At 42.1% G+C, this 13,306-nt stretch overlaps 1 protein-coding gene across 1 annotated transcript in view; it reads right to left on the reverse strand.

Moving 5' to 3' along the window:
- Window positions 1-10,072, reverse strand: part of LOC116985890 (uncharacterized protein C16orf96-like) — a 46,201-nt gene extending 36,129 nt beyond the window's left edge. Inside the window, exons 1-4 of the mRNA XM_033041003.1 lie at window positions 10,031-10,072; window positions 8,949-9,035; window positions 6,497-6,580; window positions 504-633 (exon numbers count right to left, since the gene is read on the reverse strand). Coding sequence (XP_032896894.1) covers window positions 504-633; window positions 6,497-6,580; window positions 8,949-8,963 — 229 coding nt within the window. The 5' untranslated portion in view covers window positions 8,964-9,035; window positions 10,031-10,072. The remainder of the gene's footprint in view (window positions 1-503; window positions 634-6,496; window positions 6,581-8,948; window positions 9,036-10,030) is intronic.
- Between the last annotated feature and the right edge of the window lie 3,234 nt (window positions 10,073-13,306).

Below are 13,306 nucleotides of genomic sequence, written 5' to 3' on the forward strand. Positions count from 1 at the left end.
ACCACATGAGGCAGCAACTGTACCGCTGCGCCATCATGCCGCCCTGGTTGGATCGCGTATCGTGCACTTCCCACCCCGGGGAGAGATAGAGTAGATGATACCGCTTTGGTGAAGCTCATTCTCCTGGTGACTAACCAATTGTTCTGGGTAGATCTGACAAGAAGCTTCAGGGAGTCCTCCCTCATGCTTTTAAGAGATGAATACCCTCATAAAATGGAGAATACATCCAGTCCTCGCACTCTCAATTTACTCTGAATCTGGTCAAGCATTATTTACAAACGAGTATAGGCACAAAATGCTGGAGGAACTCCGCGGGTCAAGCAGCATCTCTGGAGAACAGGAATGGGTGACGTTTCGGGTCGAGACCCTTCTTCAGACTGAGAGTCAGGGGAGAGGGAAGCGAGAGGTATGAAAAGGTACAAAGAACAAATGAATGAACGGTATATGAACAAACGAGGTTTGTGTCACGATTCTTGTATCTCTGTTTGCATGTTGTGGCTGACCTAATTCCTCCATTTGGCGTTTGAGTTCCTCTTCCAGCAAATCTACTCTGATTTTAAGACTCTCATGTAGGGTTGGCAATTGAGACAGTTGATGCAAGGCAGTTAAGGCTGGGACTCGCTGTGCTGAAGGCTTAAGCAAAGACAAAAACAGTGAATTAATCCTCAGATCGGCTTTTTTTACAATGCATATACCAGTAGGCTTCCCAAACACACATTTGCATTATTTTTCTAACAGTAAGCATAAAACACACCCTATAGTTGATTACAAAAACTAAACACCATTCAAAGTCTTTTTTAATATTTTATTTTATTAGAAGTAAGTACAATCATATGGCACCAAAGTGCTTAATATATATTTTCATAATACATTTTATGTACAGCTTCTTATTTTTTTTTTGTTATAATAAAGAAAGATAAGAATAAGAAAAATAAATTAGATAGTAAAGGATAGAAAGACGTGAGATATATAGTGTTTGAAGAAAACGAAAAGAGACGAATGAATGAAGAAAGTTGAAGAAAAGAAAATAGGAAAAAGAGAATAAGACATTCAAAGTCTCTTTACAGGAAATTGGCATCTTATTTTCACCATAGAACAAAATTGAACGAAAATTCCCCATATTCACTTTTCGTAATCTTTATCTAAGTAATGGGCCTGTCCCACTTTCACCACCTAATTCACGACCTCTGCCGTCACGAGGTTGTAGGTAGGTCGTAGCAGACCGTGATGCTAGTCGTAGGTACTCGTGGCATGTTTCCATGCTGTACCTCGAAACTAAACTAAACTGAACAACAAGACAGTGCCCACCCAGTTCCTCCAGCACTTTGTCTTTTGCTCAAGGTTCCCGCATCTGCAGTTTCTTGCGTCACCAAAAAAGATCTGAAGAAGGGTCTGGACCTGAAACGTCACCCATTCCTTCTCGCCAGAGATGCTGCCTGTCACTCTGAATTGCTCCAGAATTTTGTGTCTATCTTCTTCTTATTATTGGTGATAACATCAGAAGTCACTGTTGACAAAGCCTTCCACCACTTTGCTGGCCCACAATAATGATGATGAGGTTTAATTTCTGCTGCACATTTTGCACTGGACGTCTTGTGCATTATTTCACCCTGACAGGTAGATGGCAGTATGGAGCTGTAGTGAAAGGGTCTGGGTGGAACAACAATCATGTCTGAAACTTTCAGCACCACAGTCAGTGACACTCAACACCACACTTGGTAGTTTCAACTGTTTTCTGAAATTATGCAAAATTAATCAGACCGGTTTAACCTTGTGAGGGAATGGCCTTTATGGAGAGAATCCACTCAGTATTTGGAATTTACACTTTAGAGATACAACTCGGAAACAGGCCCTTCGGCCCACCCAGTCTGTGCCGACCAGCGATCACCCCAACCTCTAACACTATCCTACACACACTAGGGACAATTATACAACCTAATGAAGTCAATTAACCTACAACCTCTGCACGTCTTTGGCGTGTGGGAGGAAACCGGCGCACCCGGAGAAAACCCACGCGGTCACGGGGAGAACGTACAAATTCTGTACAGACAGCTCCTGTGGGGGCAGGATCAAACCCGTGTCTCTGGCGCTGTAAGGCAGCAACTCTACCGCTGTGCTACCTGGCTGATGATACTTAGAGTCATAGAGTGAGACAGTGTGGCTACAGGATCTTCGACCCAACTTGTCCACACTGGCCAACATGTCCCAGCTACACTAGTCCCACCTGCCAGTATTTCATCTATACCCCTCCAAACCAGTCCTATCCATGTACCTGTCTAACTGCTTCTGAAATGTTGCGATAGTTCCTGCCTCAACTACCTCCTCTGGCATTTTGTTCCATACATCCACCACCCTTTGTGCAAAAAAGTTACCCCTCAGATTCCTATTAAATCTTTTCCCTTTCATCCTAAACCTATGTCCTCTGGTCCTTGATTCGCCTACTCTGGGCAAGAGACTGTGCATCTACCAGATCTATTCCTCTCATGATCTTATACACTTCTATGAGATCACCTCTCATCCTCCTGCACGCCAAGGGGATAGAGTCCCAGCCTACTCAACCTCTGCCTATAGCTCAGACCCTCTAGTCCTGGCAACATCCTCGTAAATCTTCTCCGCACCCCTTCCAGCTTGACAACAGCTTTCCTATAACACGGTGCCCAGAATGAACACAATACTCTAAATGTGGGCTTACCAACGTCTTATACAACTGCAACATGACCTCCCAATTTCTATACTCAATACTCTGGCTGATGAAGGCCAATGTTCCAAAAAAAACTAGCCTTTTGCACGTGCTGATATTCCCATCATAGGAATAGGGAATTTCCTGCATCTTCCTTCATCTTAGTTAAACTGCCCAGCACCTTTCATGGCTGATGTTGGCTGGATTGCCATACTTTGATCTGATCTGTTGGTGCTGGGATTGTTTGGCCTCCTTCAGTCTGGCACATCCATGGTTTAACCTGCATATAACTTTGTGCTTTCACTTCTCTGGTTTGGCACTTCATTGTCATGGATACTCAACCTGCTATACTGCAATCCACATTGGGCCATGTTACGGTGCCAGAATCCCGGGTTCGATCCTGACCATGGGTGCTTTCTGTACGGGGTTTGTACTTTCCCCCTGTGACTGCATGGGTTTTCTCCAGGCACTCCAGTTTCCTCCCACACTCCAAAGACAAGCAGGTTTGTAGGTCAATTGGCTTCTGTAAATTGTCCCTATTGTGTAGGATAGAACTAGTGTACGGGTGTTTGTTGGTCGGCAGGGACTCAGTGGGGCGAAGGGACTGTTTTCTCCAAACTAAACTAATCCAAGATCAACAAGCTCTGAAATGCTTGCACTGATGCAGTTATTATTGTAACTCTTTGCACTTCTAACATCTAAAATATAGAATAAAAGCTGAAAGAGGAGGCCATTCAACCCCTCACACTTGTTCTGCTATTCACAAGGCCACGGCTAATATTTGATCTCAGTGTCATTTCCTTCTTCTCACTTCACATCCCCAAATATCCAAAAGTTGATGGATCAAGGCACCTGGACCAACTCGACACAAAAGTGGGAGCTCTGGCGATTTTGGAGCATATGGCACTTGTATCAACCACTTTATAAAGTTGGTGTTGTACAGCGTAGAAACAAGCCCTTTGGCCCATCCTAGCAATGCTGACCATCATGCCCATCTATACTCTTCCCACTTGGCAACATTAATCTCATATCCTACTATGCCATGTACTTTCAAGAACCTGTCAAGATGATTCTTAAATGTGGTTACTGTCCCAAATCCACAATCTCCTCTGGCAGCTCATTCCCAATACCATTCTCCATCTGGCAACACGTCAGGTTGTAGTATCTAGCATGTCCATCAATGAGTCACCGTTAGCAAGCTAGTTCAAGTTATTATTTGACTAGATATTGGGCAGTAGAAAGACGAATATTCACAAAGAAAAAGACAAGGGAATGACCAGTGGCGTTGAGCCCAAGAGGTTAACTATTATAGATCTGAAAATGTTCTAACACAATGGAAACTGGAATGAAAAGGCCATTGGTTATTTTTGATTTAGCTAAAAGTTTCCCTACCATCTATGGCCTGGCAATACACAATATTTGAGCAGAGTGATGAATGCATCCTTGACAAGGAGTGTAAGATACTTGTATAGTAGTTTATTAAGGATATTTGTTTGTATTGTATTATAGTGGTGGGTTCTGGTTTGTTTCATTGTAGTGTAATATAATTTTTTTATTACAGGTAATTGAATAATTTTTTTGAATTTAAAAAACACAATATTTGAGAACCCTCTAATGTTCTGTACAATTTGTCCCAACCTTTTATGTAATCATTAGCCAAATGCAACATGGAAGTGTATTTTTGAAAAAGATCGTGTAAACAAACCCATGGTTAAATGCAATGTTATGTGTTGCTTCATCGATGTATGGATATGGTCATAAGTTCTTTATTATTTTCCAAAAGAAAAAGTTCCAATTTCATTTAAAATAAAGATTTTTTATTATTTACATAGCAAGCTAGCTTTGTGAAATGTGACCAAAAATTGTACTTGGAACACAAGTAATTAAATGGAAGCTTAATAGCCCCGTCCCACGGTACAAGTTCATTCCAAGAGCTCTCCCGAGTTTAAAAAAAAATCAAACTCGTGGTAAGCACGGAGAATGAATGTAGCGGGTACGTCGGAGCTCGGGGATGCCTCTGAGCGCTAACGGCAGGTACTCGGGAAGACTCGCTAACGGCAGGTAAGCACGGGAAGACTCGTGAAGACTTTTCAACATGATGAAAAATGTCCACGAGAGCTCGAATCAGAATTCTAATTCGAATCTCCGAGTTCGAATCAGGGCAAACTCGGGAGAACTCTTGGAATGAACTCGTACCGTGGGACAGGGCTTTAAATCTATCTGAATACCTCCCATCAATGATATTTGCTTTTCGCCTCCCCCCTCCCCCACTTTTACTTTAAACATTGTCTGCTATTTGGTCACTTCTTTACAAGAGATTTTGTGAACATGACCTTAACACCAAGGCACAAAATCCTTATCGATGGTTTACAAAGAGGAAATTCACTATAGATGATAGGTGGAAGGAACATTCGTGGATAAGAGAGTATGGTTGCTCGAAGAATCTCAGCAATACAAGTCGACAATGGTGTGAAGTTAATGAGCAAGGACACAAGACGAAACATAAAAGTATTTGCAAAATGAAAAGTAGGACTGAGCTTGACAAAATATCTGTGGAGAAGTACAAGTAAATGAACAAATTGATGGAATGACTTGATCTCCTTATTTATGCAGGGAAAGATTTACTTTGGTGGCATTTCAGAGAAGATTCACTAGATCGATCGCTAGGACAACGAGGTTGACCCTACAATGACTGATTATGCTGTTGAGGAGGTTTCACAAGGGAAAGAGAATGCTTGGGCACTGCCTACACGGAGTCATGGTTTCAGAATAAGATGGTGGACAGTTTGAGATGAAGATGGAGACTTCATCTTGAGGTTTGTGAATCCTTATATCCCTGCCCCAGAACCCTATAGAGACTGATTCAGAAGAGAAGGGGTGTGTGTTTGTGTGTGTGTGTGGTGTGTGTGGTGTGTGTGGTGTGTGTGGTGTGTGTGGTGTGTGTGGTGTGTGCGTGCGTGCGTGCGTGCGTGCGTGCGTGCGTGCGCGTGTGCGTGTGTGTGTGTGTGTGTGTTCATAACGAATAGAATCAGGCCATTTGGCCCATCAAGTCTACTCTGCCATTCAAATGACTGATCTATCTCTCCCTCCTAACTCCATTCTCCTGTCTTCTCCCCATAACCTCTGACACCCGTACTAATCAAGAATTTATCTATCTCTGCCTTAAAAATATCCACTGACTTGGCCTCTATAGCCTTCTGTGGCAAAGAATTCCACAGATTCACCACCCTCTGAGTAAAGAAATTTCTCCTCATCTCCTTCCTAAAAGAAGGCCCTTTAATTCTGAGGCTACGACCTCTAGTTCTAGACTCTCCCACTAATGGAAACATCCTCCCCACATCCATATTATGAAAGCCTTTCTCTATTCTGTATGCTTCAACGAGGCTCCCCCTCAATCTTCTAAACTCCAGTGAGAGCAGGCCCAGTGCCGACAAATGCTCAAAGTAAAGAAAATGAATGTGAGAAAGCTTGCCTTTGGTGCAAGAAGGGAACATAAACCATGTAATTCTAGGATTAAAGTCAGCAAGCACTTCTCCTTTTGAACTGGAAATTTAGAGTTATCTATCCAATGTGTTATCCTTATTCAATTAAAAATTTCAATGCAACGAAAGACAGATGTTTGTTAGTCCTGGTCGATGGCATTATAATATCAGTCAGTCACGATGACATTTCTTCCGAAGTCCAAAATTTCTCCAATCAGTTCCAAGTATCAGCGAAACAAAACAGTTTTATTACATTCTAACAGGAACCTAATAACTGGAATACAAAACACAAATTCATTAAAAATGATTGTGGGGGGCATGTGATTTTACTTACCACCTTTTGACCTTCATCATTCGTCTCCAGTTCCATCACTTCTGGTTGAAGGGCGAGCAAAGATATTTTTGAATTATAATCAAGCTAAGTATAAAAATAGAAATGAATAAATTTATTATTAATATCCAAGGCAGTTCCAATTATCAATAATAGATAAAAATGCTTATATACAAGGCATGGTGTTTTATTCTAACAATTAGAACCAAATCCTGAATGTACTCAACAGCACCTTGAATAAAGACAGACATTATATTTAAATTATTTAACATGCATTAAAAATACCCGATTACGATTAAAAGAGAAACAGCCAGATGCAATATATTTTAAAAAAAAAGAACTTTACTCCCAGGTTTTCCAGAAGCTGAAGTTGTCAATTAAAATTGCCTTGTGTAGGAAAGAACTGCAGATGCTGGTTTAAATCGAAGGTAGACACAAAATGTTGGAGTAACTGGCAGCATCTCTGGAGAGAAGGAATAGGTGACGTTTTGGGTTGAGACGCTTCTTCATACTCCGAAGCGTCACCCATTCCTTCTCTCAATTAAAATTGCCAGCTACCTAATGAAAATGCAGCCCCAGAATTATATCTATATATTCTTTTATTTCTATATTAGAAACATAGAAACATAGAAAATAGGTGCAGGAGTAGGCTATTTGGTCCTTCGAGCCTGTACCGCCATTCAATATGATCATGGCTGATCATCCAACTCAGTATCCCGTACCTGCCTTCTCTCCATACCCCCTGATCCCTCTAGCCACATCTAACTCCCTCTTAAATATAGCCAATGAACTGGCCTCAACTACCTTCTGTGGCAGAGAATTCCAGAGATTCACCACACTCTGCGTGAAAAATGTTCTTCTCATCTCGGTTCTAAAGGATTTCCCCTCTATCCTTAAGCTGTGACCCCTTGTCCTGGACTTCCTCAACATCGGTAACAATCTTCCTGCATCTAGCCTGTCCAATCCCTTAAGAATTTTGTACGTTTCTATAAGATCCCCCCTCAATATTCTTTTATATATATACATATATATTACATATAGATATATAATAGTCATATTCTTTTATATATATATTATATATATATACAGAATTAAATGTATATTATATATATACATTTTTTTAATGAAAAAAATCTAGAACTTACCCAATCGTCTACCAAAAGCCTTAATATGTGTTTGTTCTACAAAGCTGTAATGGGTCATCACATCTACTATAATTCCAATTGCTCTCTAACCCCGTCCCATTTTAATGATTAGCATTATCCTAGACACATTGGAAAGGCAATAAAAGTTTGGTGCATAAGTAGCAAACCTTGTGGTTGCCAGGCTCCACAGAGAAAATACCTTATGGCTGCCAGGGTCCCCTGAAGATATCTATTAAGTTTCTTCCAGAACATTTTTGGGCTCTTCATGAGACATTGTGGGAAATGAGAGGCTATCTGCTGATCCCCGAGTGAAGAATACTGGGCAAGGTTCCCTGTCTACTCCACACATACTTCCCCCCAAGTGTCTGTTATACCATGGCGTCTCGGTGGTGCAGCGATAGAGTAACTGTCTAACAGCCCTTCGGCGCCAGAGACCCGGGGTTGATCCCGACTACAGGTGCTGTCTGTACGGAGTTTGTATGTTCTCCCATTGACCGGGTGGGATTTCTCATAGATCTTCGGTTTCCTTCCACACTCCAAAGACGTACAGGTACGTAGGTTAATTGGCTTGGTTAAAGAGTAAATTGTCCCTAGTGTGTGTAGGATAGTGTTAATATGCTGGGATTGTTGGTTGGTGTGGAATCTGTGGGCCGAAGGATCTGTTTCCACGCTGTATCTATAAACTAAACTAAGCTACCTATGTCGCTCAAAATGGACGAATATCCCAATAAATGTGCTCAAAATCTCATTCCCCACCGTACAGAACTCCCATATCTCCTACTGTGATCTGTGGGTGTCATTATCTTTTTGCCCCCACCAATGCCATCGCAAATCCCTACTCACACGGGCAAGATTTAGTTATGGATGTAACAAGTTAACTTTGAGAATCAAATAAAAAATATACTTTCAGAAATATGTAAACAAATGACAGCATAGAGCTATGAATATTTCTTATCCCTGTTCTTTGCTTTTTCGCCCTCATTGTTAATTCTAAACTAAAATCTGTTGGGTCACACTCCCTGTGGCTTGACGGCAGAGCAGAAACTTACTCCGTTAACCCCTCTTCTATCCAAGGCAGTTTAGTTTAGTTTAGAGAGACAGCGCGGAAACAGGCCCTTCGGCCCACCGAGTTCGTGCCGATCAGTGATCTCTGTACACTAACACTATCTCTAAAACTCTTCACTCACTTTAATCCCATCCAATTTGATTGGCTTCTTTCCTTCCCCATACCTCACCACTCCACTATCTAATTTACAATTCTCCTATTAGTCTGTCCTATTAGACAGTACATGCAATGATCCTTTACTCACCTCTTTGTTAAGCATTGTCTGCACAGTATTCCACAAAACAAAATCTTTTGGGTCTGGCAGATTATTCAGTGCGTCTTCAAAATTACTCTAATTGGAAAAAAAACAATTCTTACCATGAATTCATTAAAATAACATTGATGTATTTACTCAGTTACCGTAAACTAATCACCTGGACAATTAAATCACTTTATTGTACTAATATCAAAGGAAAACACATTTCAATGATCCAAGATTGGAAATGGGTTTACAACGGTGGTACGTTCATTTCTGATCAACGGAAAGAAGATATTTCTGTAAAGATGGTGCAGATGTGGTTTGAAGTATATTTCTTAAGTGACAGAGTAAGAGTACAAAGTTGCAAGTATGAATTGAACTGTTCCATTTCCAGACATCTAAATATTACTAAAACACTCATCTTGTTTGTGATTCTGTGTGCGTGCCCATGTTCTCCCGAAATTACACCAAAACAGTACACGTTAGCGCTATAATTCTTGGACCACCTTACTCACAATTGTCCTGTGGTGTGTTTTAATCAAGTTTCGTTCAGATTGATGGTATATTTTACAAGTTATTCACATTTTCAATTTAACAAATTTAACTTTTCGCTTAACTTCTCACTGTAAAAAATCCAAATCCAATTACTGGCCCTGCCCGTTACAATGTTGCAAATCCCAGGACACCGAGTCCTGGCAGCAAGTGCAAAATTGGATTTTTTTTCCCTGGCAGCAAGTGCAATTGGAATTTTTTTTTAAGTTTAAAAAGAGGGAAGGTGTATAAGGGGAAATTTTATTGCGGCACATTATTGATTTACTAAAAATTAAACTGGATATAATTTGTTGTTTGCATGGACATGGTTACCTTTTCATCTAAGCATAATCATAGTTTTCAAAATCTAACCCAACCTATTGTTCGAGCCAAGGAAAAAAAATCATAAAAAAGTTACTATTAAGGTCTACATTTTAAAATCAATTTTACCTCACTTTTAGAACAATTTTGTATCAGAAATGCGAAGAGAGCTTGAGATTACTTGGTTGTTTGTCGGTTGGATATCAAAATTTAAACTGTTTCTGCGCATAACTCACCAATTTTCGAGTCGTCTCTTCAGTGTTCCGTGTTTTGCTTTGCTGCAGCTGAAAATATTTAAAGTTTGAAAATTAGATTCAAGGATAGACAAGCAGTAAATTGGGGTTCAAAGTAAAACCCATAGCACAGACGCAAGTGGGCAAATTCATACTGAATGATATATGGCGCAGAAAACACAGTGCCGCGAATATCATAAACAATTATACCTTGCTCACACCTCTTCATCCTTATTCTACCATTCCTTCTGAAGGAGATCTTCCACTTAGAGGGTGGCGGACATATGGAACAAGCTGCCAGAGGTGGGGGGAAGGGGGTAATTATACTTCTAGGTCCCTACCTGGTCGGTGAGGCAGCCTTTTCTCCGGGCTGCCCCGTCGACCCGTCCTCGTGGCCTACCAGCGGGCATGGAGCGCCGTTTCCTGGCGGGGACCGCCCAACACCTCGGCTTTGGTGGCGGCACAGCGCTGGAGCGCTATCGCGGAGCGGAGCGGGTGATGCCTTGCCTGGGTCGCCGCGCTGGATCGACGCGCTGGAGCTCCGGTGAGCTGTGACCGCCGAGATCAACACCTCCGGGCTGCGGGTCTGCGGAGCGGAGCGGGCGGCGCCGACTTTAACATCGGGAGCCTGGGAGCTCCAAACCGGCGCGGCCTTGTCGGCTTCGGAAGCCGCGGTCCCCAGTTAGGAAGCGGCCGTTCCAGGTGGCCCAGCCGCTGAGAGGACTCTCCCGACGCCGGGGCAACAGCACCCGGCCAGAACGGCCAGGAACATCGGGCCTCCGTAGAGACAATAGCGGAGGCCTCAATAGGCCTGACTTTGGGTGAACTGGGGATGGGGACTGGACATTGTGCCTTCCCCCACAGTGGTAACCATTGTGGGGGGGATGATTTTTTTTGTGTGTAAGTAAACATGTTAGTTTGTGTCCAAGATGGCTGTCGGAAGGGAGAGTGTACGCTGGCGCGGTTTGGCTGCCGCTGCTCTCTCTTCACATTGTGTTTTTGATTTTTTGTCTTTGGATCGAATTCTGTTTTTAATTTGTGTATTGGTGATGTCTTTATTATTTATTTTATTCCGATTATATGTTTTATTATTCTTGTTAATCTCTGTAAGGTGTCCTTGAGACTTTTGAAAGGCGCCCACAAATAAAATGTATTATTATTATTATTATTATTATGGTAGAGGTAGGCACAATTACAGCATTTAAGAAGCTTTGGGGAAAGTGCATGTATAGGAAGCGAGTAGAGCAAATGCAGAAAAATGGGCTTGGTGTAGAAACGCATCTTGCTCAGCACAGACTAGTGGGACCCAAGGGTCTGCTTCCGTGCTGAAGAAGGGTCTCGACCCGAAGCGTCACCCATTCCTTCTTTCCAGAGATGCTGCCTATCCCACTGAGTTACTCCAGCATTTTGCGTCTGTTCCCATACTATATGACTGTGACTCAAATTAATATTGTCTACGGGGCATTTTCTAGCTTTCTTTTCCCACCCCCGCAATCAGTCTGAAGAATGTACACGACCCAAAATGTCATCTATCCATGTTCTCCAGAGATGATGCCTGACCTACTGAGTTGCTCCATTACTTTGTGTCCTTTGCCATCTACTTAAATCTGAGTGAGGAAAAGGCTCTCCCCCCAAACTCACAAAAGGCATCAGTGGAACCTGCAATTCCAAATTCCTAGTTACTGCTATGTTGCACAAATCGAGAAAACCAATAAACCTGCGGGAATTTAAAAAATATGCTCCATGTTACATTCTGGAAGTTCGACTGCAACGTTAAAGGTCAATCTTTTCTGTTCAAAGACACTTAGATACTCTGACCGCCAGTGTACAAAGAAGGGTCTCGACCGGAAACATTGCCAATCCCTGTTCTCCATAGATGTTGTTTGACCTGCTGAGTTACTCCAGTACTTTGTGTCTTTCTTTGTAAACCAGCATCGAGAGTTCCTTGGGTCTACAAGGAAAGATGCTCTATGTACACTGGTGAGAAATTCTCCACATTTACATCTTTAACATTTCCGTGTCCCAAGTGAATGTGGGTTACATGGGGTTTAATATTGTCTCCTTGATCCCAAACTATGAGTAAAGATTTCTATTTTACTACTGTTCTGTCTGAAAAGCTGCTCTGAAATTCAGTCACCTATTAACTCTTCCACTTCTACTCAGTTCTATATCCCCACTTAGTTTGATTTTAAGTTTAGTGCAGTTTAGCTTCATTTAGTTTAGTATTGTCACATGTACCGAGGTGCAGTGAAAAGCTTTTTGTTGTGTGCTAACCAGTCAAAGAAACAACTGGACACAAATAGGCAATTTTCCCCCCTCTGCAATAATTTGTTAGAGCAAAATCAATGCACGTTATTCTTGGATTCTTGGGGAGTCATAGGAAAGCATGGAAACAGGCCTTTCGGCCCATCTCATCCATGCCAACCAAGATGCCCCCCATCTAAGCTACTTCCATTTGCCCGCATCTGGTCGTTATCTCTCTAAACCTTTCCTATCCATGTATCATGTTATTGTTGGTATCTTGGAGAGTCAGAGTTATAAAGCATTGAAACAGGCCCTATGGCCCAACTCGTCCATGCCAGCCAAGATGCCTCATCTGAGCTAGTCCCATTTGCCTGCATCTGGTCACTCTCCCTCTATACCTCTCCTACCCACGTACCTGTCCAAGTGTCTTATAAATGTTATTGTACCTGCATCAACTCTCTCCTGTGGCAGCTCATTTCATATAACCAACACCCTTCTGAATGAAAAATATGTCTTTCAGGTTCCTGTTAAATCTTTCCCATTTTACCTTAAACCCACGTCCTCTGGTTGTTGATTCCCCTACCCGGGGTAAATAGACTGTCCATTCACCTTATCAATGCCCCTCATGAAGAATGCAGGAAATTAATGAAGCTAGTCTGTCGCACAAATGAACTGCTCCAAAATCTCCATTGCACGCAAGAGGGAAGGACAGCGAAGAGTTTGAGTCTTTATGGAGCAAAGATAGATTTCAACAGGTAACTGATGCACAGAAAATATGACATTTGTATAACCAGTAGAAAAGTAAAATGCATCATTTTTATCTTAACAGTACAGTAAGATAGAGAAGAAGATTATTGAAGAGGAAGGTGGCACGGTGGTGCAGCGGAGAGTTGCTGCCTTGCAGCACCGGGGTTCCGGATTTGATCCACACAACGGGTGCTGTCTGCATGGAGTTTGCACGTTCTCCCCGTGACCGCATGGGTTTTCCCCGAGATCTTCAGTTTCCTCCCACACTCCAAAGACGCACAAGTTTGT

This window comes from Amblyraja radiata, chromosome 22 (genome assembly GCF_010909765.2).
Source record: "Amblyraja radiata isolate CabotCenter1 chromosome 22, sAmbRad1.1.pri, whole genome shotgun sequence".
In the NCBI taxonomy this organism is placed as follows: domain Eukaryota; kingdom Metazoa; phylum Chordata; class Chondrichthyes; order Rajiformes; family Rajidae; genus Amblyraja; species Amblyraja radiata.